We start from the raw sequence: 27,257 nt of genomic DNA, 5'->3' as shown, positions 1-27,257 counted from the left end.
GTGTGTGTGTGTGTGTGTGTGTGTGTGTGTGTGTGTGTGTGTGTGTGTGTGTGTGTGTGTGTGTGTGTGTGTGTGTGTGTGTGTGTGTGTGTGTGTGTGTGAGAGAGAGAGAGAGAGAGAGAGAGAGAGAGAGAGAGAGAGAGAGAGCTTTACTGCCACAAATTCTTTTGAGTTTTGTTTGTTTCCTTGTTTTGAAAATAGACAACGTGCACCTTCATTTCACAGAAGCTGCACATTTGTCATGCCACCGGCTAACTAACAAAGAGATATTTGATAAACAAACTACATTGGTGTGGTTGAAGGTATTCAGTGTCTCTGCCTTGGCATTTTGCTGTCTCGGTATTTCAGGCTATAAAGACACGCTTCACGAGTGCCCCTAGTGGTACCACTAGTTTTACAAAGGCAAACCTTCTCTCTGGCGAGGTCCTCTTTCCTTCTTTCCGTTTGCCTCCCCGTTTCCCAACCTCTGTCATTGTAGCCTTCTTTGCACTTATTATTTCCTGCTTACTCTGGGTACAGACTGCAGCCAAGAACTCAGACGAAGCCCAAGACTTGATAATGAAGGAGTTAGAAAAGATCATCAAGCGGAAGGGACGTGTCACCGAAGACCAAGATCATCCACACACTTGTATTTCCGATCACTGTGTATGGGTGCAGAAGCTAGACGATAAGGAAAACTGAAAGGAAGGAATTTATTTGTTGGAAATGTGACACTGGAGAAGAGCTTTGTGGACTGCCAGAAAGACCAACCAAGGGGTCCTAGATCATCAAATCAAGCCTGAAATATCTCAGGAGGCAAAATGTTGAAAATGAGGCTGTCCTGTTTTCAGCTCATCATGAGAAGACTGGATTTTCTGGAAAAGACAATGATGTTGGGAAAAGTTGAAGGCAGGAGGAAAAGAGGAAGACAAAATATGAAATTGCTCAACTCCCTAAAAGAAGCTAGAGGGTTAAGTTTACAAGAACCGAGCAGGGCAGTTGAGGACATGACATTTTGGAGATCACTCATTCATAGGATCGCCATCAGTCGGAGACGACTTGATAGCACATAACAACAACAGCCTAGGTAAAGGTTTCCCTTGACATTTAGTCCAGTCATGTCCGACTCTTTGCTCATCCCCGCCTCCAAGCCGTAGAGCCAGCATTTGTCCGTAGACAGTTTCCGTGGCCATGTGGCCAGCGCAACTAGACACGGAACACTGTTATCTTCCCACCATAGTGGTACCTATTTATCTACTCGCATTTACATGCTTTCAAACTGTTAGGTTGGCAGGAGCTGGGACAAGCGACGGGAGCTCAGATTAGACAACACTGAGTGCATTTTTAAATCTCCAGTACACTGTACGCTTATTTTTCCCCTCACTTATAATCTGGGCTGGGGTGACAATCAATCACTAACAGCACTAACCAAGAGTTCCTTCCTCGCTTCTGATTCAAAGAGAGCCTGCACTGACATTTCCCTCTCTTTTGTCTTTTGGAGGCAATCAGTCTGTTGGAAGCAGTCAGTCTGTTGAGATCTGTGGCTATTCTCTATAAAGAAGGACACATGGCTGTCCATTTATCCCAGTCGCGTGAGTTAGTTTTGTTAGTTTGGTTTTTGATCCATTCAGAAATGTAAGTAAGAAAAATGTTTTTCTTCTTTCTGATTGTAATGCCTCAGAATGAGTTATTGAGACTGTAAGTGCCAGTTGATGAAGAAAAGGGGTGAATTGAAGCTATTCTGGGGAAACTGAAGCTATTCTGCTCTGTGAATCCCTACACTTCTGCTGCCCAGCTAGAGGAATTTAACCAAAATGCAAAACTCTGCAACAAGTCTTAACATGAGATAGATGAACAACAACAACAACAAAAAGCCGTGGCCTTTAGTTTGCAAGATCTGAGCAATGCTGTTAAGGACAGGATCTTTCAGAGGTCACTAATTGGTAGAGTCACCATTAGTCGGTAATGAGATGACTGCAGATGACAACAGTGCTACTCTAATTTAAATGGAATAATTTCCATGCCCACATTTAGGAGAGGAAAGAATACTTTTAAATGAGGATGTACACATTCTATGCAAACCTGTTTCCTCTTTTATATTTTTGTTCCCTGTTTGCTTTCACGGGTAAGCGTAGCTGTTATTTTATGATTACAGAAAGAGAGAAGCTTCATCTATTGAGCAAGAGAACTGACAATAAACTTAAACCTCAAGCAAGCAACCTTTCCTTAGAGACTCTCCTGACAAAACCTTTCTATCCATGAATGACAGGTGAGTGTGATCGCAAGCAGAGAGCGCAGTTTCATTTTCTTCCTTTCGTTCTTGACAGCGTTATTGGATTATTTGGACATAAAGGATGTGGGGTTTTCATCCTAGCCCTGCTGAGCCTAATTGGAAATGATGGCTGTGAGTCAGCCGGAGAGGCAATAACGCTGTGTACACCCGTGAGTGGTCACTCCTCCTGGGAAAATGGGCAAGAGGGTTATTTAAACAATAAATCAGTGAAGCTAAGCTGGGCTGTGTCTTAAGTTCACTGCTTTACACTAAAATCCTTAATTACTGGTATCTGTACCCAAGGATTGAACACAGGGTCAGAACACCGTGATCTCTCCTTGTTTTCACAGACCATGTTCCATTCTGTTTCAGCTTTATTTAATACTTTAAACTTGGAGTTCCCTTGGTATTGTTTTATTTTATTTTAAAATATTGTTGTTAGCCACCCAGAGTAGACTTTGGTCTAAATTGACGGGATATAAATAAGTAAATATGTAAATATGTAAACAACAACAACAACAACAACAACAACAACAACAACAACAATAACAACAACAACAACAATAACAATAATAATAATAATAATAATAATAATAATAATAATAATAATAATAATAATAATAATAATAATAATAATAATAATAATAATAATAATAATAATAATAATAATAATAATAATAATCTGTTCCTGAATATGAGGTTGCTGTTGCCGGCAGCAACATGTCTCAACCTGCTTCACCTCCACCCCAATTATTCTCAGAGAATCATAGAATAATGAAGTTGAAATAGGCCTGTAAGGTCATCGAGTCCAATCCCCTGCTCAGTGCAGGAATACAAATCAAAGGATATCTGCCAGGTGATTGTCTACATTTTTCTTGAATGCCTCCAGTGCTGGAGCATTCACCACCTCTTGAAGTAATTGGTTCCATTGTTGTACTGCTCTAACAGTTAGGAAATTTTTTCCTGATAGTCAACTAAAAACTGGTTTCCTGTACCCATTATTACATACCCTTCATTCTGGGATGATCAAGTACAGGCAGTATGACAGCCTTTCAGCTATTTGAAAAGTGATGTCATATTGTCCCTCAGTCCTCTTTTCTCAAGGCTAAACATACTGTACCTAGTTGTTTCAGTGTTTCCTCATGAGGTTTCGTTTCCAGCCCCCTGATTATCCTTGTTGCCCTCCTCTGAACTTGCTCCAATTCTGTGCAGTTGGGGTTTATTTCTATGAAACTCCTTGAACACCATTCATCTTTTGGCTGCACATGGTGAAGGACGATCCTCAGAGGAATCTGATTCGGAAAAGCTAGTCTTCTAGCTACTAGAATCCTAAACCAGCATATGGGCCCTGGGTCTTGCTGGAGGTGGGATTCTGTAGAGCTGTAGTCCAGAAAACGAACCCAGCAACTTTTGGAATGGTGCATGGTTTGCCACACTCAAAGCAACATGTGTGACTCTTGCAGACAATGCATGCATGTTATCAAAGCCGCTGCATACCTATTGCTGTACACCTCCAAATGGGTTGCTTGATGGCTTATTTTTTTTCTGGAGAGCTATGGTGTGTGCCTGCTAGTGTTCCTGGTGGGACTCACTTACCAGGAGGTCAACGGCAAGCCTGGCTCCAGACAAGCTGTTATCTGAGATAAAGGACAGGATGGTGCCCACACTCACTCCATGTAGAGGAGATGACTGGATGAGAAGATGGTACTAAATAAGTAAACGGACTGGATGAGAAGATGGTACTAAATAAGTGAACGGACTGGATGAGAAGATGGTACTAAATCTCTTCCTTCAATGCCACCGGTGAGACAGAATCTCCCACAGAGCTTGAAATTGCTGGAGAGCTCAGTAGATTAGGCATCTGGATGCAGAGCCAGATGTTCAGCACTTCGCTTGACATCCACAGAGTCCTTTTCAGTTCTGCAGTTCTAAGGTGGTGGTGGTGGTGATTATGGTTGTTGTTTTTGTTGCCCAGGCAGCTCTCTCCCCCACAGGACCACAAAGGCCAAGAGATGCAGGATGAACATGCAGGAAGTACTGTTCACCAGCTCTTCCTACCTAAGGCAGCTGCTTCACTGTGCCTAATGATGGGACTGGCCATATGAGAGGGAGCTGGCCATTGAGTCACTCTGTATAAGGCAGTGCTGTAGGAGGGCCAGGCCTTGCAGGGTTGAAGCTCTGGGAGTTTCTGAGCATCAAGGACTGTGACATCATTCACCACTCCCCATCAGGCTTCTCTTTGCTTCTCCTGAGCTAAGCTGCAATCCTCACAATGACTGGGAAATCAATGGATTTTCCTGGGAGCAGGATGTTGCTGCAAGCTGTCCCTCTTGTAGGGCAAGGTATTTGAGGCAGGTTTGTTCTTGATTGAGTTATTAAAAGCTTTTAGCTTTACAAAAGACCCGTTCTTCATTTGTTGGTAGGGATTGAAGAAGCTGCCTATTTTTTTTTAACTCGGAGAGGCCGGCTGTGGGGAATATCAGGATGAGCATTCCCAGTTCCAAATTGACCATTACACCACTGATGAAGGGTAAGGACAGGCTTGTATTTTGGGGACACCAGAGGAATCCAGCTGAGGACTAGCAGAGGAAAAGGGAGGGAAAGGGCTCAAGAAAGCTCTTATAGATTTCCTCCTGCACACACTGAGCTTTTGGTATCAGGAGAGGAGGGGTTGTGTGATTCTTCTTGCAACGTGGTAGAACTTCACATTGACTCCTTTTCACTGCCCTGCACTCTGATGCAGCAGTGCTCCAAGCTAAACTGTGTTTCATCTGAGAAGGAAAGTAACAAGAAAGAACCTTGACTACTGTCTCCAAGACACTTCTGTGTGTGTGTCATGGTATGTGTCACCCTGGCTTTTACGGCAAAACATTAGCACAAGTCAAACACAGAGAGATGAGGAGAGACTCAAAATGAACCTGTTTGCAATCACTGGAAGAATACTTATTTCCTTTGGGGTTTTAAGTCTCATCTCTGGAATAATTGCCTTCTTTCCTGTTTTTTCCTATAAGCCTTGGTTTGTCGGATGGAGTGTTCGCATTGCTTCTCCCATCTGGAGCGGCGCTTTGGTAGGCAGAACTAATCTCCGACCTGGATGTTTAAGTGTATTGTTGATTCGCTTAGTGGCTAGTTCATTTTAGAGAAAGTTTGGGTTTCTGGAACGTCTCTGGATGATGAAAAGATTTGCCATTCTTAATTTGCATACTATAAAAGTTTCAGTGTGATGTTTCTGTTATGCTGTATTTCTGTGATACTGAAGTGGAGAGCAACAGGACAGTTATTATCACTACAGTAGTACCTCGACTTATGAACTTAATCCATTTTGGAACGGCGTTTGTATGTCAAAAAGTTTGTAAGTCGAAGTACCATTTTCCATTGAAATGCATTTGAACAGAGTTAATCCATTCCAACATTTCAAAAAATTACCTTTGGAGGTCTCAAAGGGCTTTCCCACCGACATCGGAGGATGCTGTTTGAGACCTCTGAAGACAAAAAGGCAGGGGGAAAGGATGGGAAATTTGAATTTCCAGCCCTTTCTCCCTGCCTTTTTGCCTTCGGAGGTCTCAAAGGGCTTCCTCCGATTTCAGGGGGAAAGCCCTTTGAGACCTCCGAAGGCGCCAATTGCTCCGTTCACAAAAAATGGCATTGACGTGCGAATGGAGACTCAACCTCACTCGTAGGTCGAGGCTCTGTTCGCAAGTTGATGCCAATTTTTGCGAACGGAGCCATTCGTAAATGGAAAAGTTTATATGTAGGGACATTCGTAAGTTGAGGGTTGACTGTAACTAGAAAACGAACTGTTGGATCTACATCTGTCTGCCTACAGCTCTGGATGATTTTCTGCAGCAGTGTAGTAAACCATGTTGATACTCAGATGTTCATCAGGAGAGACCCAGAGCCATAGAAAGTTCAGAAAAAAATTGCAGGCACCTACCCTCAATCTATATTAACAAGCAGTTTTTTGCAGCTTTCATCTCCACCAGGAGCGAGTCTTCTGCAATGGTAATGGGTTTTAATTACTTGCGCAGGACCAAGTGGTTGGGGTTTTGTTTGCTACCTTACCTGCTATCTGTAGTTTGTGTGATTGGGAGGGACATTTCTAGGCTGGGGTTATTGTCTGTCTATCCAACACTAATCAATAGTTCCTTCCAGCCTTTGAATTCATAGCGAGCACTGCTTTCCTGCTGAGTGCTTTTCCCGTCTCTCTAGTCTGTTGATGGCTATTGTTTTGTTTGCTGTTGATGAGTCCGGTTAGTTGCCAAGCATGTGTACAGTAAAAAAAAAAAGCAGTACACACAAGTCTAAGAAACGTATTTTATTCTTTCTCCTACAAACATCTCAGAGTAAGTTATTGAGACTTTCAGTGCCAGTTAATGAAAATCAGGCAGATTTTGGGGAACTTATCACTATTCTCCTCCATGGGTCTCTGTACTTCTACCTTGTACAAAACAGATGCTTCTACTAGAAATTCAGAATTTTGGAGCACAAGTCACCCCAAAGTACTTTGTATTACAGGAGGAACAGCTCTGAGTGTTCAATCTTGGGCTCTTGTCTTTGTTTGAATAAATCAGCAGATCTGCGAGGTTTCAAAACAAGGGTAACATTTATTGGGGTTTTTAACAAATAACCAGGGTCTGCAAAAGCAGTCCAACATTTGTCTCCTTCCAACAACAGATGGAAGGAGTTTCCAATCTTCAGTTTGGAAAGGATTTCCTCCTTCAGGGCTCCAGAGTTCGGGCCAGTCTAGTGACAGATCGGTGTTTAGTACGGGTCCTGTCTCTGCCTCCAGTAAGGGGACCGTGTCATCGTCTCGGTTGTCCAACCAGATGGGGTCCTGGGTGCAGGTGAAGGTCTGCCATGATCATCCTGGTACTCCCTCATCTTCATTTCCCTCACCCTCCATTCAAGTCTTTCACGCCTCTCTCTTTCTACCTTGTCCTTCTCTTCTCTTAGCCTCCTCCTCCACTCTATGGCCTCCACCTCGCCCCAGTGAGAGGGTTTGGTGGTACTGTATTTCTCTCCGTCTCTGGTAATCTGCCTCCTCTCTGGGCACTCTGAGTCATTCCCATATGCCTGTCCATGGATCCTGCATCCATATCAACTCCCAACCTGGTGGCAACTGCTCCTCTCTCCTTTTAATCAATCAATCAATCAATCAATCAATCAATCAATCAATCAATCAATCAATCAATCAATCAATCAATCAATCAATCAATCAATCAATCAATCAATCAATCTATCTATCTATCTATCTATCTATCTATCTATCTATCTATCTATCTATCTATCTATTTATCTATTTATCTATCTATTTATTTATTTATTTATTCAATTTTTACCCCGCCCCTCTAGACAACGTCTACTCGGGGCGGCTTACATAGATTAAAACACATCAAGAATACATATATAAAAATACAATTATTGCAATTAATTCTAAATAACACATCTCCAAGATGGCAAGACTCAAGAAGGGGGGGGGGGGAAACACTTAATTGACTGGAGGGAAGGCCTGTTTAAATAACCAAGTTTTAAACTGGCTTTTGAAAACGCCCAGCGAGGGTGCCAGCCGAATTTCGGTAGGGAGAGTGTTCCACTCTCTTTATATCTGCTACCCCGCCTCTTTGACCCAACTCTGGGAGGCAGTGGAAGACAGGAGGGCCTGGCGTGCTCTGGTCCATGGGGGTCACGAAGAGTCGGACACGACTGAACGACCAAACAACAACAACAAACCCCACCTCTATCTCCACCCTCAGCTTCCGCTCTCTTCCTGCTGTTTCTTCCCCAGTTCTTCTAACTGTCAGCTTCCACATCTCCCTCTCTATTTTTCGGGGTCTGTCTCCTGCGGCTAAGTTTTCCTAGGAGGAGAGGCGGGCATGGTCTGAATCTCCTTCTCTGCAGTGAGAGGGAGCGACGGCATTCCAGCGAGAGTGGTAGTGCTCTCACCTCCAGTCTCACAACAGCGCACAAGTATTTTTGTTGGGAAAAAAACCATCTTCTTGTTACTGTAAGAACTGCAACCAAAGCCGGATGGAATAAGGAAGTTAGAAGTAGCTGCAAATGCCCCAGCATTTCAGCTCTAAGAAATATCCACTATGACATCTTTCTTCTCTCTAAACCTTAAAGTGTAGACACTGCAAATTACAAACTGCTCTGTTTTATCTACCACAGTGCAGAGGAAAGACATATAGTGGCATAGCAGAGGCTTTGCATGGATCTTTCCAATCACCAATTAAAAGAATCATTAGCAGGTGTTAGGAAGAAGTTCTGCCATAGACCTTGGAGTATTGTCTCCACTCTGAGTTAGGCAATTATGCTGGTGCTGCTGAAAATGAAATTAATCTGCTTGTTAAAATGAATCTGGTTATTGCAAATGTGTAATAACAGTGTCTCCCTCCTTCCCAAAAAAGAGAGACTTTCATAGTTTCATAATTCAAAGTAAGATTCATTACATGATAATGTATCTTCTCTGCAGTATTTTCTGCATGACTAGGCATCTAAGAATCCCTGTCTCGTGTGGTGAGAGATGTGCTGGCTTAAACAAAGCAGGCAATCAAAGGACAGGGAATCCTGAGAAAGATGTCTTGTGAGAGTTCACTTAGAACTGCTCAGTGGTTTAGGTACTGTATGTATCTGGCTGCAGAGCCAGAGGTTGGGAGTAGAGATGGGGGTATTCATATCTGTATACGAATATGAATACCCCAGCACAGGCAGACATAACGAGGGTCCAGTCTCCTGGGGCCGGACCGTCCACTCACCTTCCGCTTTCGCCATGAGCTGCGCGCTCCCTTCCAATTGCTCTGGAGCTCGCGGTCTGCAAACCACTCTGCAGTTCAAAGATGATGATTATTAATATTTTGCAATAGAGGTGTACAAGACAGGGTTGGTTCCTCCACTCATGGACTTGTTGTTGTTTAGTCGTTTAGTCATGTCCGACTCTTCATGGCCCCATGGACCAGAGCACGCCAGGCCCTCCTGTCTTCCACTGCTTCCCGGAGCTGGGTCAAATTCATGTTGGTAGCTTCGATGACACTGTCCAACCATCTCGTCCCTCTGTTGTCCCCTTCTCCTCTTGCCTTCACGCTTTCCCAACATCAGGGTCTTTTCCAGGGAGTCTTCGCTTCTCATGAGATGGCCAAAGTATTGGAGCCTCAGCTTCAGGATCTGTCCTTCCAGTGAGCACTCAGGGTTGATTTCTTTTAGAATGGATAGGTTTGTTCTTCTTGCAGTCCGGAAGACTTTAAAGAGTCTCCTCCAGCACCACAATTCAAAAGCATCAATTCTTCGGCAGTCAGCTTTCTTTATGGTCCAGCTCTCACTTCCATACATTGCTACTGGAAAAACCATAGCTTTGACTATGCAGACCTTTGTCAGCAAGGTGACGTCTCTGCTTTTAAAGATGCTTTCGAGGTTTGTCATCGCTTTCCTCCCAAGAAGCAGGCGTCTTTTAATTTTGTGGCTGCTGTCACTATCTGCAGTGATCATGGAGCCGAAGAAAGTCAAATCTGTCACTGCCTCCATATCGTCCCCTTCTATTTGCTTGGAGTTGATGGGACTAGTGGCCATGATCTTAGTTTTTTTTGATGTTGAGCTTCAGACCGTTTTTTGCGCTCTCCTCTTTCACCCTCCTTACAAGGTTCCTTAATTCCTCCTCACTTTCTGCCATCAGAGTGGTATCATATGCATATTGGAGGTTGTTGATATTTCTTCCAGCAATCTTGATACCAGCTTGGGATTCCTCCAGTCCAGCCTTTCGCATGATGTATTCTGCATATAAATTAAATAAGCAGGGGGACAATAGATGTCAAGTAGAATGGCCACTCCCCCAATCTAATGCTGTGGTCACCACTCCCTGCGGTTGTTTGGTCTCCAGTTGAAGTGTCAGGAAGTATTCAGCACCACATGGCTTGTCCATGGATTGGGCCCCACTTTTCCTGCCTCTTTTCCAAACTCCTGGAAAGTGCACACTGAAGGTGCAAGTACCCTGGTTATCTGTTCCACAGTTTGCATTGGGTTTGGCAGGGAAAACACTGAAGTAAAAACCAGCAGCTACATGATGTTAGCTAAGCACATGAAATCCTAGTGTTTTTCACTGGAGAATTGTCTCTTTTTCTTCCGTCAACAGGGGTTAGTTTATTTTGCTCCGATTCTTCTTCTTTTTAAACACACACAGATAGGAAAATCTGTGTAACACATAATTTGAGCCCCAGATGGATAGCTTGGGAAAGCCAAAGTAAGAACAGTTCTTTCCCATTTCATGCTAAAAGCAAGCTGATGTCAGTTAGTTTCTTCTTTTTTAAAAAACCCACCATGCAAAACATTTAGTTCATACAGTTTTTGCTGCGTCTTTCCTGGAGGCAGGATTTTGGAGTAAATGGAAGAGTATCTTGATTGTTCAAGTTTCATTCTCTTCCAGGCGTGCAGCATTCCAAAGACTTCGCCACAGAACTCAATAGGGACTTTAGCTGCACAAAACAATATACCATTTTGTGAAACTAGCAATGTAATCCTTCTGAAGCCAGTGGTTCTATAGATGAGTGAACTATTTCCTTATTGCTTTGGTTGGGGCTTTTCCCCCATGAATATTGTGGTGAGACGAAGCACTGTGAAGAATTTTCATGTGGCCATGAGAGCTGATTCAGTGAAATACTGTTTATCGAAATGGCAGGGATACAGGCAGCTCAAATGAGAGGGTGGAAATGAATGCTTTTGACAGACATTCAGTAAGGCTGTATATTTATAAGAACCCAAAGCTGTAAATCACATACCACCCATACTGCAATCTGTATTGACTTCTGAGTTCTGTGGTTTTACAGCTCCCCAGCATACTTTCCTGCATTTCTTGAAAAAGAAAAGAAAAGAGACAGTCAGGGCCTCACTAGAGGAAACAATGAACCAGTCTTTTCTGCTCTTACAATGTTTTCTACCTAGCAAATTGATCTTCTTTGTTGCGCACATCTTCAGAGAATGGACATGCAAAAGAAGCCATTGTTTAAATTCCAGTGATCGTTCTAATGGCAGCCATGCTTCTGCTTTTTTACATGTTTTAGAATCACACCTTGATGATCACTTCTTTTTCATTGCATTAGGAAGAACTGCTTCTAGATATAAGGGTCACTGTCTTGTCTGGTGTGGACCCAAGGCTCCAATTTGTCGAGATATGTTCCCCTTGTAAGCCCTTTCCCCAAACTGTTGACAAGCAAGAAATCAGTGTACATAAATGTTTGGGGACAAATTTACGTGGATGGGAACACAGAGTTGTTTCACAAATCAGATCCTCTCTTGGCTCTGTATTTTCCCCTCTGTGCTGAGCAAATGCTTTGGATTAGAGTTGTACAGGACGAGCCCAAAAGGATTGAGGCAGAACAACAAAAGGTCCAACAAGTTACCCAAGGGGAATAGTCCCTAAACCAGCCATGTCATTTTGTTATGTAAGCAGAAAATTCCTCACATACTTTTCTCCCCATCCAAATAAGTTGCTAAAGTGCTGTCAAGTCAAATGCTACTTATGGCAAAGCTTATAGGGTTTTTGTGAGATGTGAAATCTTCAAGGAGTGGTTTGCTCAAGGAGTTTCCATATGCAAGAGGTGATTTGAACCCAGATCTCCTGAGTCCTAGTCCATCAAATTTACCCACTACCCTACACTAGCTTTCATCCAAATACAGTTGGACCGCTGTATGCGTGAGATCAGTATTCACAGTTTCACTTATCCACGGTCTGAAAATATTAAAAGAAAAAAACTAGAAATACTGTATGTATTTTCATGATGTATTTACCAGAACTGGCTATTATAGGGAACCAGAAACTATGCTATGTATTCTTGTTGATACATTGTGAAAATATTTTTTCTGGGTTTATTTCTTTTACTGTGCTAATAGCATTTACTATTATCCACAGTTTTCAGTATCCATGGGGAGCTTGGAACCAATCCCCTATGGATACAGGCGGCCTATTGTATAATAACTACATATGTACATCCATTTTTGGTCCTAGGTGGGAAGAGAAACACTCTTGCTAACCAGCTAGGGGTACTTTCATCTGCCTTTCCATCACATATGCTGCTAGAATTGATCCATGTTCCATCTCTTGCAGGTGCCTTAATCTGATAGAGGTGCAGTGGTTTCTAAATCTGATAGACAAAAAAAAGATAGAGCTAAAACTAGCTGGTGAGTTCCTGGTAGAGACTTAATCAGGGTTTCCTGACAAGGCTACAAACCAGGATGCACAGCTTGAAAAGTTATTTCTAATATGACCATATAATGTATATTAGAATGCAGAAGTCATTCATAACTGGGAAGTGGCAAGATGATTTTTCTGGGGCTCAGAGAATCTGGCTACTACTGTTCGGTAATGCATGGTCTCAGCATGTTCTTGTATTCATTATTCTTAAAAGTAACTTTCCAAGCTGTGCTTTATGCTTTGTAGTTTTCAGTCACAACAGTGCACCAACAGGTTGCTCCACAGTAGAAGCAGCCAGGTCACCGGAGAAGAAGATGCTGCAGAATAAGAAGACAACGGTAGGGAATGGACGAGAATTTGATAGCATTTTTGTCTTTGATGTGACTTTTAACAAAACTCACAAATTCCTTCCCACTCTGGAGAGAAAGAATCTGAAAATTTTTAAAAATCATGTAGACCCAGGGAGTTGAGTATTTAAGGACTGATATCATTTGGACCCGTGCATTTCCAATCACCAGGTATGAATATGAAAGCTGGAAAGTGGGAAAAATTATTTGTTCGAAATATGGTGCTGGAGGGGAGCTTTGCCATTACCCTAGGCTGCCAGGAAGACAAACAAGGGGGTCCTAAACCAAATCATGGACGAACTACCTCTGGAGGCAAAAATGATGAACCAGATGCTGTCCTACTATAGGGACATCATGAGAAGGAAGGATTATCGAAAAGACAATAATGCTGGGAAAAGTGGAAGGCAGTAGGAAAAGAGGAAGGCGAAATACGAGATGGTTTGACTCCCTAAAGGAACCCACAGACTTGAGTTTGCAAAAACTGAGCAGGACTGTTGAGGACAGGCCATTTTGGAGATCGCTCATTCATTGGGCCACCATAAGCCAAGGGCCACTTGATGGCATGGAACAACAACAGTGTTCAATCACAAGAGGGCTCCTCCTTTTTCTTTTTTTCTTTTTTTGAAGAGGCTCCTCAGTTTTAACACCAATATAGCAGGCATATATAACATCGATGTCTCTGTGGCAGTATGAGCTGTACCCATTCAGCTTAATTGGTGCAGATAGGGGAGAATTTCAATTCAGTTTGTTTGGGAAGAATGTATGAAGATAGCAACCTTGTTCGTATTTGGAGCAGGAGGAATGTGGAGGTTTTCTTTTCTTTTTTAAAAATCTGAAATGTGGTAGAAAGTGAAAAGTTCCATGTTTGCCCATCTCAGGGGAATAATCTCGGTGAACACAAAAACTTAGCAAAGGGAAGCGAACCAGAAGAAGAGGTGAAGGTCAAAAAGAGAAGGCTAAGAAGGGAAGGCCAACCAAGAAAAGAGAAAGAGTGTGTATAGTTGGGAGACACAGAATTATAGTTGCTTGTTTGTTTGATGGATGGATTTATATACTGCTCCCTTAGTGTGAGGGATGTGGTGGCGCTGCGGGCTAAACCGCAGAAGCCTGTGCTGCAGGGTCAGAAGACTAAGCAGTCGTAAGATCGAATCCACATGACGGCGTGAGCTCCCGTCGCTTGTCCCAGCTCCCGCCAACCTAGCGGTTCGAAAGCATGCAAATGCAAGTAGATAAATAGGGGCCACCTGGGTGGGAAAATAACAGCGTTCCGTGTCTAAGTCGCACTGGCCATGTGACCACGGAAGATTGTCTTCGGACAAACGCTGGCTCTATGGCTTGGAAACGGGGATGAGCACCGCCCCCTAGAGTCGAACACGACTGGACAAAAAAATTGTCAAGGGGAACCTTTACCTTACCTTACCCTTAGTGTGAAGCACTTCTCTGGGTGGTTTACAACAATCATTAAAACATACTGTAATAAATAATAACTTAACAAAAATTAAGGCATTAATAAAATAAAAACAAACAGCAACGAACAGTTATCTAAATGATGGCAAAACATGGAGCAAAGCATTAAAATCAAGGGCACTGTGCCCTAGAGTCGGACATGACTGGACTAAATGTCAAGGGGAACCTTTATCTTTACCTTAAATGTGAGCATCAAAACCTTGGACCTGCTCTGGGATTGTTAAGTAACTGTTATGTCTCCTTTCAAAATAACCATCCAAATCATTGGCCACTGGCCTGTGGTTTATAATATTTTTTAAGTCTTGGCTTTATAGATGAAAACCATCTGGCAAAGACCATGGAAAAAAACACATAACAGCAACAATTAAAACTTATCCAAAAACTACGGTTTCAAGAAATTTGGGTTGGAAGCAAACTCCCTTGAAGGAAAATGGAAAACTGGTCATCTAGTAGTGAAAACTCTCTGGCTGAAGCTGTCCCAGCAAAGTTTGAAATAGCTTTTTCTCAGTCCATTTCTCTTTGCTCCCTTCTTCATATGTGTAAGTGCAGGTAATCTTGGTTGGAAAAGCTGTCAGCAAACAAGGTTTGGCCCTCCTCACATGCTGCAATGGCTCATCACAATGCTCTTATTTTGTTGTATTATTTATTCTGGCTAGAAACTGTCTCAGCTCTTTTGCAAAGCCCTCCCCCTTTTTTTTGCTTGATAAAATTTGCCAACAACCACTCGTGACTCCAGATGTTTCTGCTTTTGTTCATGGGAACTTTTTAATGGTATGGTGTTGCCAAAATTATAATTTCAGGCTTAGTCTCTTAAGAAATCTACTCAAAGGCTTAGTTTGTTGTTGCTGTAAACGGCCATGAATGTGAAAATCTGTGTTTTAAAACAATGGAAGTTGGAGGAGCTGTCAAAAGCAAAACAAAACAAAATGCAAAATTGTCAACGTTCAGGAGGCTTCTTTGGAAAATAACAGTCTTGAAACAATAAACGATGAACATCCTCATCCGAGGCTATAAACGAGGGTGTAGTGAAGCCATTCCTTGCTGGGTCAAAGCCTGGGCTCTTTTTGAGTAGCAGGAACTATGAGATCATCTGCCAGACCCTTCAAGATACTCTGTTCCCTCTAAGCTTAGTTGCAGTTCTCACAAAAGCTGTGAGAGAAATGGATTTTCTCAGGAACCATACATTGCCACAAGCTATCCCTATTTTGACCAAACTCCGGGAGGCGGTGGAAGACAGGAGGGCCTGGCGGGCTCTGGTCCATGGGGGTCACAAAGAGTCAGACACAGCTTAATGACTTAACAACACAATCCCTATTTATGTTGCAAAATTGGATGAGTTCCTATTGAACGGGCAGGTAAGAGCCATTAACTTTATAAAAGATCTGCCTATCATGCATTCGTACGGACTGATCCAGCTACCTGAATTTTGTACTCTCATTATCTATGGTGGCTGTCTACAGGGATAATGAGTACAGTGGTGCCCCGCTTGACAGTGATAATCCGTTCCAGCAAAATCGCTGTAGATTGAAATTGTCGACAAGCGAAATAAAAAACCCCATTGAAATGCATTGAAAACCGGTTCAATGCGTTCCAATGGGGGAAATACCTGCTCCTTTTGTGAAGATCCTCCATACGGCAGCCATTTTCCGATGCCTGTATAGCGAGCAATCAGTCCTGAAAACAGCGGGGAGCCATTTTGCACAGCGGGGAGCCATTTTGCAACCCACCAATCAGCTGTTTTAAAATTGTCGTAATGTGAAGAATTGGTTCCCGAAGCAGGGAACTGATCATCATGTAGCGAAAAAAACCCATGCAAACATCGTCATCAAGTGATTTCGTCTACCAGGGTAATCGTCAAGCGGGGCACCACTGTACTTCTAAATTTACGAAACATAACTGACATTCGGAATGCCTGTATGACAATATGGGGGGGGGAAACAAAGCCAAATGCACAGTAACAAGATGGGGGATACTTGGCTCAGTAATACTATAAGTAAGAAGGATCTTGGAATTGTTGTAGATTACAAGCTGTATATATGAGCCAACAGTGTGATGTGGCTACAAAAAAGGTGAATGCTATTTTTGGATGCATGAACAGAAGTATAAGTCTCCAAATCCTGTGAAATACTAATCCTCTGTTTCACACTGGTTTGGTCTCACCTTAAGTACTGTGTCAGTAGGGGATGTGGTGGCGCTGTGGGCTAAACCGCAGAAGCCTGTGCTGCTGCAGGGTCAGAAGACCAAGCAGTCGTAAGATCGAATCCACGTGATGGAGTGAGTGCCCGTCGCTTGTCCCAGCTCCCGCCAACCTAGCGGTTCGAAAGCATGCAAATGCAAGTAGATAAATAGGGGCCACCTCAGTGGGAAGGTAACAGCGTTCTGTGTCTAAGTCGCACTGGCCATGTGACCACGGAAGATTGTCTTCGGACAAAACACTGGCTCTATGGCTTGGAAACGGGGATGAGCATCGCCCCCCCAGAATCGAACACCACTGGACAAAAATTGTCAAGGGGAACCTTTACCTTTACCTAAGTACTGTGTCCAGTTCTGGACACCACACTTTAAGAAGGATGCCAACAAACTGGAACAAGTTCAGAGGAGGGCAACAAAGATGATCAGGGGACTGGAAACCAAGCTATATGAGGAAAGACTGAAAGAACTGGGCACGATTAGCCTTGAGGGGAAAAAAAGACTGAGGGAAGCACTTTTCAAAAACTTGAAAGATAGTTATACTGAGGAGGAGCAAGATCAGTTCTTGATCATCCCAGAGTGCAGGTCTCATAATAGTGGTCTCAATATACAGGAAGACAGATTTAGGCTGAATATCAGGAAAATCTTCTTAACTGTTAGAGCAGTATGACAATGGAACTAATTTCCTTGGGAAGTGGTAAGCTCTCCACTGGAGGCATTCAATAAAAAATTAGACAACCATCTGTCAGATCTGCTTTGATTTAGATTTGTGCATTGGGCAGGGGGTTGGTCTTAATGGCCTTATAGGCCCCTTCCAACTCAATTGTTCTGTGATTCTATAATATGAAGTTAGGGGTCCAGAACTGTAGTCTCACCATAGATTCTCCTGCCTGGTTCCAGCACTGTCTTTGTTTCAAGGATAGTTACGAAAGACAGGATATTTCTCAGTTCTGGTCCCTCCCTTATTTCAACAAGTGAGGGGGCGCCAAAGCTTATACTTCACAACAGATAATTTGGAGCCTCCTCGCTTTTTCTACAAGGCTCTCAAACACATTTAACAGTTGATTTGATGGATACCTACACTTTCATTAATTTTCTTGTATTTTTGACGATCGTTACAAGGCTTTCCCTTGTATTTTTGTTCACATGTAACTGTTTTCTTTGTGCGCTTGAAGGTTTTCACCCTATTGGTTTGATTCTTCTGAGTCACTTCGTGTTTTTTTGTTTTTTTTAAATTTCCAAAACAAATACAAGAATACAAAATGCTTATTAATACAATCTAAAACAAAGTGCACCCCCATACCCACAGGACCCTTTGGAGCAATACTTTTATTACGAACCGCCTTTCCAAAATTGTATTGATTGTTTCTTAGAGGCTTTCCCCTTTCCTTTCACTAATACAAATTCAATAAACCTACCCCAAATAGCATAAAATATTTAAATTTATTTCCCCTCTTTTCATCATAAGTTCAGTAGTCAATTTATCATCCATTATACAAATCTTTAATTTAATATCATTTTTATCTTTCCAGAATATAGCTATTAATATTCTAGCACTTGTCCTAAAATTACAAATCAATTTCTTTGAGCCGCTTAGAGTGGTCATAACTGACCAGATAGGTGGGATATAAATAGAATAAATAAATAATTAAATAATCAAGTTCTATCTTATTACAAATTGACAGCAAAGCAATTTTAGAATTAAGCTTGATATCTTTTCCAAATATATCACATACTGTATTTCCTTAAAAATCAGTTTCCTACATTTCTGAATCAATTTACACTCCCACCACATATGATAATACAGTGGTGCCTCGCACAACGAGCGCCTCGTAGAGCGATGAATTCGCTCTACGAGGACGCTTTTGCGATCGCTAATGCGATCGCACAGCGATGGCCCCAATGGGCGAAAATCGCAGAGCGAAGGTCGGTAAGCGGTTTGCTTACCGACCTTCGCTTTGCGACCCGCCGATCAGCTGTTCCGCGGCTTCAAAATGGCCGCCGGAACTGCTGAAATGGTTGCGCGCAGCGTTTTCGCGCTCTCCCCTTGCTTACCAAGGGCGCAAAAACGCTGCGCCCGGCCCTTTCGGCTGTTCCGGTGGCCATTTTGAAGCCGCGGAACAGCTGATCGCAGCCATTTTCGTGCCCTCGTTCAGCGAGGGGAGGGCGCGAAAATGGCTGCCGGACCCCAGAAGCATCGCTGAACGGTGAGTTTTCAGCCGATTTGGAACGCATTAAACAATGTTTAATGCGTTCCAATGGGCTTTTCTGCCCCGCTCAGCGATGTTTCACACAGCGATGCGAGGCACCACTGTACATGCCAATTTCTTCATCACATTTTCAACAGGCCTTAGAATAGTTTGAATTTATGTTCAATTTCACTGGAGCATGTACCACCTTAAGCTAATTTTTTTTAAAAAAATTCCTTCATTCTTACCGACATTAATCTTAAAAATTTCATCTTCCAAATTTTTGTCCAATCCTCTGTTTTAATTTCTGTCTTTAAATCATGTTCTCAAATTGATTTCAAACCCTCTATTTCAGTCTCTTTTTCCTCTTGTTCCAAAATTAGGTTATAAATTCTACTTATTACTCCCTTCCTCAAAGCATCTTTCTGCATGTCTTCATGTGATGATAGAAATTGTTCATACTTAGTACATTCTCTACATTTGCCATTAGTCTTCAACCATTCATTTGTCCAACTATCTAATTGTATATCATTATACCATGATAGTTTATTAACGTTTAATTATAATCTGATCCTTCAGTCTCATTTTAATCATCCAATCCTTCAATCTGGCAACTTTTATATCCTTAAACAAATCAGCTAAACCCTTCACGTTTGCTGGGAAATTTTCTATTTTGATCACTAATTTTAATGGCAAAGTAAAGGGACATAACTTTTTTATATATCTGTTCCAGACATTTAACATGTTTCTTCAAAAAGTGTTGTTCACCTGATTTATTGTATTTCTTTTTACTACATTAAACAAATATTTTTCAATATTTCCATTTATTTCTGAGGATTCCATATCCCACCAAATTAACCTTCCTTTATTATATATAATATCTCCACTAAATCTTAGTTGATTTGCTATATAATAATTTTTATATTAGGAATACCTGCATTTTTGAGCCTTATGCTAATATCTTTTATTTATTCTTGATATTTTACCTTGATTACAAAATCCATTAATTAATTCCTGCCAATACTTAAAATCTTCTTCTTCTAATTGCATTAAGAGCATCCTGAATAAAAAAGTAATTTTTGGTAATATTTTCATTTTGATCATAGCGATTCTCCCAAATCACGATAGTTTCAATTTAGAATACTCCTGTAATTTATCTTTAATATCACTTTTTAATTTGTTAAAATTTTGCTTCTTTGATTTTTGAGTTACTTTAAATAAATTTATACCTAAATATTTACTATAGCTACACATTTTTAAACCATATTTATTTACAATTGTTTCTTTTTCATATTTATTATAATTAAACTTCATTATTTGTGTTTTTTGCCAGTTAATAGTTAATCCTGTTATTTCCCCAAATTTTTCTAAATGATTTTTAATTTTATCCATACTTTCTAATGGGTTTTAAATAGTTAATAATGAATCATCAGGAAATAAATTAATCCTACTTGCATCATTTTTACCTAATCCTTTAATTAATTCATCATTTCTTATTGCATTAGTTAACAGTTCTATAATCATACAAAACAATATTGGTGAAAGTGGACAGCCTTGTCTTGTACCTCAGCCTAGAAAAATCTGCTCTGTTAAACCACCATTAACTATTACTTCTGAAGTATTATATGAATATAATTGATCTATAATCCCAATAAATCTTCTACCAAATCCCCAACCATTTATAAACAGCTTTAATGTTGGCCATTCCACACAAAGGCCTTAAATATGTCTAGTGATAAAACAGTTGCCTTTGTTTTTTTCCTTTTCTACCTCATATATAATGTTCAAAACTCGCCAAGTTAAATTATCAATTTGTCTTCCCTTTATAAGGCCACATTTATCCTCTTTAATATAATTTGCTATATATCCATTTAATCTATTTGTAAATATAGCACTAAAAATCTTAGCATCTTGATTTATTAGAGATATAGGTCTGTATGATCCCGGATTTGTTATATCCTTGTTGGGTTTTGGAATAAGAATCGTTAATGAGTGTTTCCAAGGTGGCATTGTCTCTCCTTCCAATATTTTATTATAAAACATTTTAAACTTAGGTATCAAAATGGAACTAAGATGTTTATAATATTCTGGACCCAATCCATCAGGGTCTGGTGTTTTACCATTCCATTTCTCAGTTTATTAATGGCTTTGGCAATTTCTTCTTCTTTAATCTCTTCTTCTAATATTCTTTTATCACATTCCAATAATTTAGTTTTAAAATTCTAATTTATATAATTTTCTATATCCTCTTTCAGTACATTATGTCCTTTATATAATTTCTGATAAAATTCTTGAAAAATCTTCAATTTATCTTTCATTATATTACATATCTCACCTGTTCTATCTTTAATTACCCCAATTGTGTTTTTAATCTTCTTTTTTGCACATTCTAGCTAATAATTTTGAGCTTTTATTGCTAAATTCAAAAAAATCTTCTTTATATACATCAAATCCCTCTGAACTTTTTCTATCTCTAAGTTTTCTAATTCCTTTCTCTTTGCCTGAATTTCTGCCAATATCCTTCTATCTCTTTCTTAAAAAACTTGCTTTCCAAATTTCTCAATTCTTCCAGGTTTTTTCATATTTATCTCCTTAATTTTTTTCCAGTTTACAGGATTCCCTTATTGTTCTTCCTCTTGAAAGTACTTTTATTGTGTCCCACAACAGGCCTAATTTTGTACCTCCTGCTTCATTAATTTTCCATAATTCTAACCATTCTTTCTTTATCTTTTCTATTACCTTTGAGTACTGGAAAATGTTAATACATATCCATTCTCCATCTTTTAGTCTTTATCATCTTTTTAAATCTCAATCTCCATTGACATCAAAGCATGATCTGTTATTTTTATAGAATTAATCTCAGTATTAACTATTTTAGGAATTAAATCTTGAGATGTGAATATGAAATCTGTTCTGGAATAACTATTATATACTGCTGAAAAATAAGTGAATCTTCTTTCATCACCTTTCATTACCCTCCAAATATCTTTCAGGTGGTTATTTTTTACATTCATGCTCAATATTGTATTTCTTTGGAGAACATCATTCCAATCATAAAAAGTTTTATCCTTTGTCTTATCCATAACCATATTGAAATCCCCTGCCATAGTAACATAACACTTCTTTACCTTCTCCATTTCTTTAATAACCATGTCATAAAAATCTCCTTGTTTATTATTAGGTGCATAAATATTAACCAAAGTATACTCTTCCAAACCCATTTTACCCTGTATTATTATAAATCTAGCATTGCAATCTTTTACTACCTGTTTCACTATAAATTAACAATTTTTAAAAATTATGATTACCACACCTCTAGATTTAGATCTAGAGAGGTTTTAAACAAAATTTAAATAAGGAAAATAAATGATTATATTTCTGCTATTACTTTTTCCTGAGCTGATAAAGCCCCTTTCACACCTTCATTGTATATATGGTGAAAACATGGAGGGAGATGACATATTAATTTAGTCAGCCATCAACCTCCATGCACCACGATTAGAAAGAAAATTATCATTACATGAGTTATTGATTATTTTCTGGTACTATGAGAATTCCAAAGTTTTCAGAGTTAACATTCAAGTTGGCTTAAATGATCAGTTTTTGTATTTGGTGAATACAGGGAAGATCCTAACATTCTCCTGTCAATGGGACTGACCTAGCAACAACTGCAGTACAGTGGTGCCTCGCATAGCGACGTTAATCCGTTCCGGATTAATCGTCGCTATGCAAAAACATCGCTAAACGGATCGAAAAACCTCATAGGAATGCATTAAACTTAGTTTAATGCGTTCCTGTGGGGCCCAAACTCACAGTTCAGCGAAGTTCCTCCATAGTGCCGCCATTTTCATGCCCTTGGTAAGCAAGGGCAGGGCGCGAAAACACTTGCGGTGGCCCTTTTGGGCACTCAGTGGCCATTTTGGAACCGCCGATCAGCTGTTGTAAAAACATCGCTTAGATCACTTCTGCTTTCCTTGACGTCACCCATTCATTTGACTTTGTAGATGAGCATCCTTTGATCCAAGTCTGGGTTCTTTTCTTATTGATGTTCAGAGGTGTGCCTACTACCTTGATAAAATGATAAAATAAGAAAAGAGCACAAGACCTTATAGTTGCCTGTGAACAATTAGATCAGGACAGCAGACTGAACAGGTACAGATTTGGTCACAGCTCTCCCCACTATGGTGAGATCTAAATAAATTATTTTTCCCTTTTCCTCTGTAGATGTGTAGTCATATATATGTACTTATGAAGTCCTCTGCTGCTACTCTCTTTTCTGGTGATACATCCCCCCTTTTTTAGCCATGCACATAAGCGGATACCCCTTTTTTGACTTGACCCTTGACCATGTGCAAATACAGTGGTGACACTCTATGTTATATTTACCTGGATTCAGGAAAGTCAGAAGCTAGGACAGCACATGCTATCTTGATTCCCATCTTCTTCAGACTTCTATGCACTGAACATGTGAAAAGCCTTCAGAATGCAGTCATTGTGCATCTCAGCTCTCCATTCCCAGACCAGGGAGAAGTCGCTTTCTTTTTTCCAACCACAGTTCTCAGAGTCTACCAAGATTCTGGGAATTGTAATCAAAATATTAAGTTTTCCAGACTGCACCATGCACCAAAAGATCAGAAAGGGTAATTTAACATAATTATACTGCTAAGTAAAGTCATGGTTGTAGAGAGGTTTTGAACTGGAAATCTTTTGGCACAAATTTGTAATGACAGTTCTGTACCCAGTGATACCCAAAGCTCTTCTCAGCTAGAGGTGAGAAGCAAAGAATAGCCTTCACCTCTGGTGTTGGCTCATGCAGGGCAGAGTGGTGATGGCAGTCACTGTCCGTGATCCCCACTCATTCTCCCAGGGTGACCTTCCTCCCCTTTCCTAATAATGTTTGGAGACAAAGGATTCTACAAATCAAGTGCATTCATTAACTTAGAAGGGAACTTTTCAACAACAGCATGCAACAATTCAGATTCAACACCTTGGTTTACCAGTTTGTCAATGCCATCCTATGATCCCTGGCAGTTCAGTAGGAAGAGGGGGGTGGTACATCGATAGGGACATTAGCTTCCCTGTCCCATTCTTCACATTTTCCTACTCAAGAAGGAGATAGAAAACATGACCATGGTGGCATCTGCCGGCTCTTCTTAGCCTCCTCTTGAAAAGGAGAACTTTGTGGTGACAGTGTTTGTGCTATCCCATGGACCTGAGGAGGATATGGTGGTGCCAACCTCTGCCTGCCTGCATGAGGACTGCAAGATAGTGACTGTTCTCCTCACATAAATAAGCAAGCAGAGCAGGAGGAGGAGAAGACCTGCCAAGGGAATGAATGGGACAGAACAAGAGGTAACCATTCGCCTTCCACTACTGGAAGAGCTGCACAGTGCAGTGCTGCACAGTGGCCAGCAGGGGCACTGTCAGATCAGTGGAGGAAATCTGCTCTCCTTTTCCAACCCAAGGTACTGCCTCACAGGGGCTAATGGAAGGGCCAGCTGTGTTTCAACCAGCAATCGGGAGCTGAGTCATAGCAAAAACGGAGCCGAGGAACATTAAGCCACAGCCAGGTATGACTTTGGTAGGATTTTACACAGTTCGTGCATTAGCCTCATCTGGACAGATATTCACAAGCTACAGGTGCAACGTAGTCCATCAGAATGGCAGGAAACCTACATATTCTGTGCAGACAGAAATGGCATTCCCATTATAAAGAATGAAAAGTGAACGTATTAAGTGACACCTGCTATCGCTGGCTATGAAGCAACATCGCCAGCTCAGAAAGGGTGTTCCGGCACCTTTTGGAATGTGGATTGAGAGAAGGGTCTGGGCAAGCTTTTTTTTCTTCTTCCTCTGAGGCAGCCTAGACATAGTTCATGGCTCTTTGTAATTCAAGGGAAAAATGTAAAAACAAACAAACAGAGACTATTATCTGAGAGATTTTTTTTGCAACCCTATTAATTTTGAAGAATCCATTACATTTTAAATCACAAGATCCTAAATGTTTTAAATCACAAGATCCTAAATCCAGGGATAGTTCTGTATGGGAGATCTAAGATGCCAGTGGCCATTTGCTCTTGACCCATGTTCAATTGATTTTTAAGGGAGTTTCCTGTGCGGTTGTATCGCTGTTTAGTCCAAACAGAAACAAACAGGAAATAGATTATAGGTTTGCCATGATGGGCAATGCCTTTATATCCCAATCCCCTTCATTTAATATTAAGGGAAATCATATCAGTTTTCAAAAATAAAATAAAATAAAATAAAATGAAATGAAAAATAAAAAAGGACCCAAGTTACTTTTAGAAAAAAAAAAAAAAAGAACAGAAGCATCCTTAAACTTAGCAAATTTATTCCAATGTGCTCTTTCATGAATAACAATTTACTTCAGATACATGGAATACAGTACAATATCTAAGCCAATATTTAGGTTTTTATATAGTGCATACCTAGGACTCTGGAGACAGGGGGTTGAATCTCTCCCCACTGGGGGAGTGGAACTGGTAAAACCACTCCTTTCATACCTCACTGACCGTAAAAGCCTGTTAGGGTCACTCTAAGTCAGATTTGACTGGTCAGCATGTAACAACAACAACAACAACAACAACAACATGCAGTGCATATGACGGGGATGAAAAACCGAACCAAGTGGAACAGGGATATCCATTAATGAACGTCCATGGTGGCATTCGTAACACAGACAGTGACCACCCAGTGATAACATAAGCATCCTGGCAAGTAGCTGCAAAATTCAAAGAAGTTCTCAGAACCTGAATTTTCGAGGAGTGGTTGGTTTTGCTGAAGTCAGAGTTTTGGTATGAGGATGGAAGTGAGACCAAGTGGCATGGAAAACGGAACAGGACACCTTGTAATGAGCTTCCAAAGTGACAGGAGGTTGGCCTCCAAAGAGTTGATTGCATTAACAGGCTGGCAATGAGTAGAGGCGAATGACTTTTGAATTTTCAGAACTTCAGTTCATGTTACGTAGTGCCATTACATCACGTCGTTCTTCTCCAGCTTTATATTGCCGATTACCATGACATGGAGTAAGCAAATACATGAGGTATTTGAATATTTCTCTTGATGTTATCTGCTATCATGTCACCTCCAAATTTTGGTGACCCTCCATGAATAAGTGACCTCCAGAGTGTCCTGTAATTAACAGGTCTGCTCAGTTCTTGCAAACTCAAAGGCCACGGCTTCCTTTATAGAATTGATCCGTCTCCTATGTGGTCTTCCTCTTTTCCGGCTGCTTTCAACTGTTCCTATCATCAAAGCTTTTTTTCCAACACATCTTGCATTTTTCACGATGTGTCCAAAGTATGACAACCTCAGTTTCATCCTTTTTGCCTCTAGGGAGAGTTCAGGCTTAATTTGATTTAGGACCTTGAGTATCTGCAAAGCTCTCTTCTAGCACCATATTCTGAATAAATTGATCTTTTTTCCTGTTGGCTTTCTTCCCTGTCCAGCTTTCACATCCATACAAAGTAATCTATCAATTCATGATGGTGATATTTTGAGTGATAGACATTTACACTTGCTTCTTTCAAAGAAGTAACTGTGTTAATCTGTATCAGACAAAAAACAAACCAACCTCAAGAGACATTGTGGCACCTTAAAGACTTACTGTTATATTTTAATGTAAACATTTGTACTCAAGTCCACTTCTTCAGATATTAGAGTGACCCCCCCCATATGACTATCATATCCCATGAGCATGGATTTGAGTGCTTCATCCAAGAGAAAGACATTTACCTTACTTTTGCCACATTATAATCACATTCTAAGAAAGGGAAGCCGCCATCCTTTGGACCACATCTAGCCTGCTGAGTTTCAGATTGGAGCTGCTGAGTATCCAGGTCCCTCATTTCCCCAAATCCCACTTAAAGAACAGAGAAGCAGGGAGGAAGCTCCGAGTTATCTGGCAATGCAAGATTTTGGAACATTGCCTTGTCCCAAAATATCTGGCAATCAATCTGGATCGAACCCTGACCTACAAAAACACTGTCTAAACACCAAATAGAAAGTTGCTGCCAGAAATAACCTTCTTAGGAAACCTGGCCGGGTCAGTCAGACTGGGGTGAGCACCCACAAACAATAACAACAGCTTTGTTGTGTGCCACTCCACAGCAGAATATGCTAGCGCCTTGTGGTATAAATCGGCACATACCAAAAAAGTGGGTGTAGCTGTTGATGAATCATGCAGGATTAGTATCGGCTGCCTGAAACCTAGTCTATTTAAAAAATCAGTTATTTGGCTGGCATTGCCCCTCCAGAAGTATGTCAAGAGGTCCGAGCAAATAATGAATGAAATAAGGCAATACAACACCAAACCCAGTTTTATGAAGTCATAGCCCTCCAATTCTAAATATTACTTTAAAGTTAAACTGCAACCAGACCTTTAGTTATCCCTTAAGTTTAATTCATACTTTCTTGGAAAAACAAATACATGACAGTTTGGAACCCATAAGATTTAACAAGTAACTTCCAAGCACTGGTCATTACAGATCCCACATATTCCTGCATTTTTTATTATGAACCATCTATTTCAATCTGTCTTCCTATTATATTAAATAAGAGCCAGTATCTTATTGTTATTTTTAATTGTCTGGGATCTAGCTGACCTCAGTTACAAA

The 27,257-nt window shown here is 40.7% G+C and overlaps 1 protein-coding gene across 2 annotated transcripts in view; it reads left to right on the top strand.

Moving 5' to 3' along the window:
- The first annotated feature begins 5,102 nt into the window (after positions 1–5,102).
- The window catches only part of TMEM212 (transmembrane protein 212), a 40,165-nt gene continuing 18,010 nt past the window's right edge, over positions 5,103–27,257 (top strand). Inside the window, exon 1 of one of the 2 annotated variants that reach the window (XM_072996196.2) lies at positions 5,103–5,319. In XM_072996196.2, coding sequence (XP_072852297.2) covers positions 5,164–5,319 — 156 coding nt within the window. In that variant the 5' untranslated portion in view covers positions 5,103–5,163. The remainder of the gene's footprint in view (positions 5,320–27,257) is intronic. The other variant, XM_078389653.1, reaches the window with a different exon arrangement.

The sequence above is a fragment of the Pogona vitticeps genome, chromosome 3 (genome assembly GCF_051106095.1).
Source record: "Pogona vitticeps strain Pit_001003342236 chromosome 3, PviZW2.1, whole genome shotgun sequence".
Taxonomy (NCBI): domain Eukaryota; kingdom Metazoa; phylum Chordata; class Lepidosauria; order Squamata; family Agamidae; genus Pogona; species Pogona vitticeps.
Note: the sequence above shows the minus strand (reverse complement) of the source record. Positions and strands in the feature narration are given on the sequence as shown.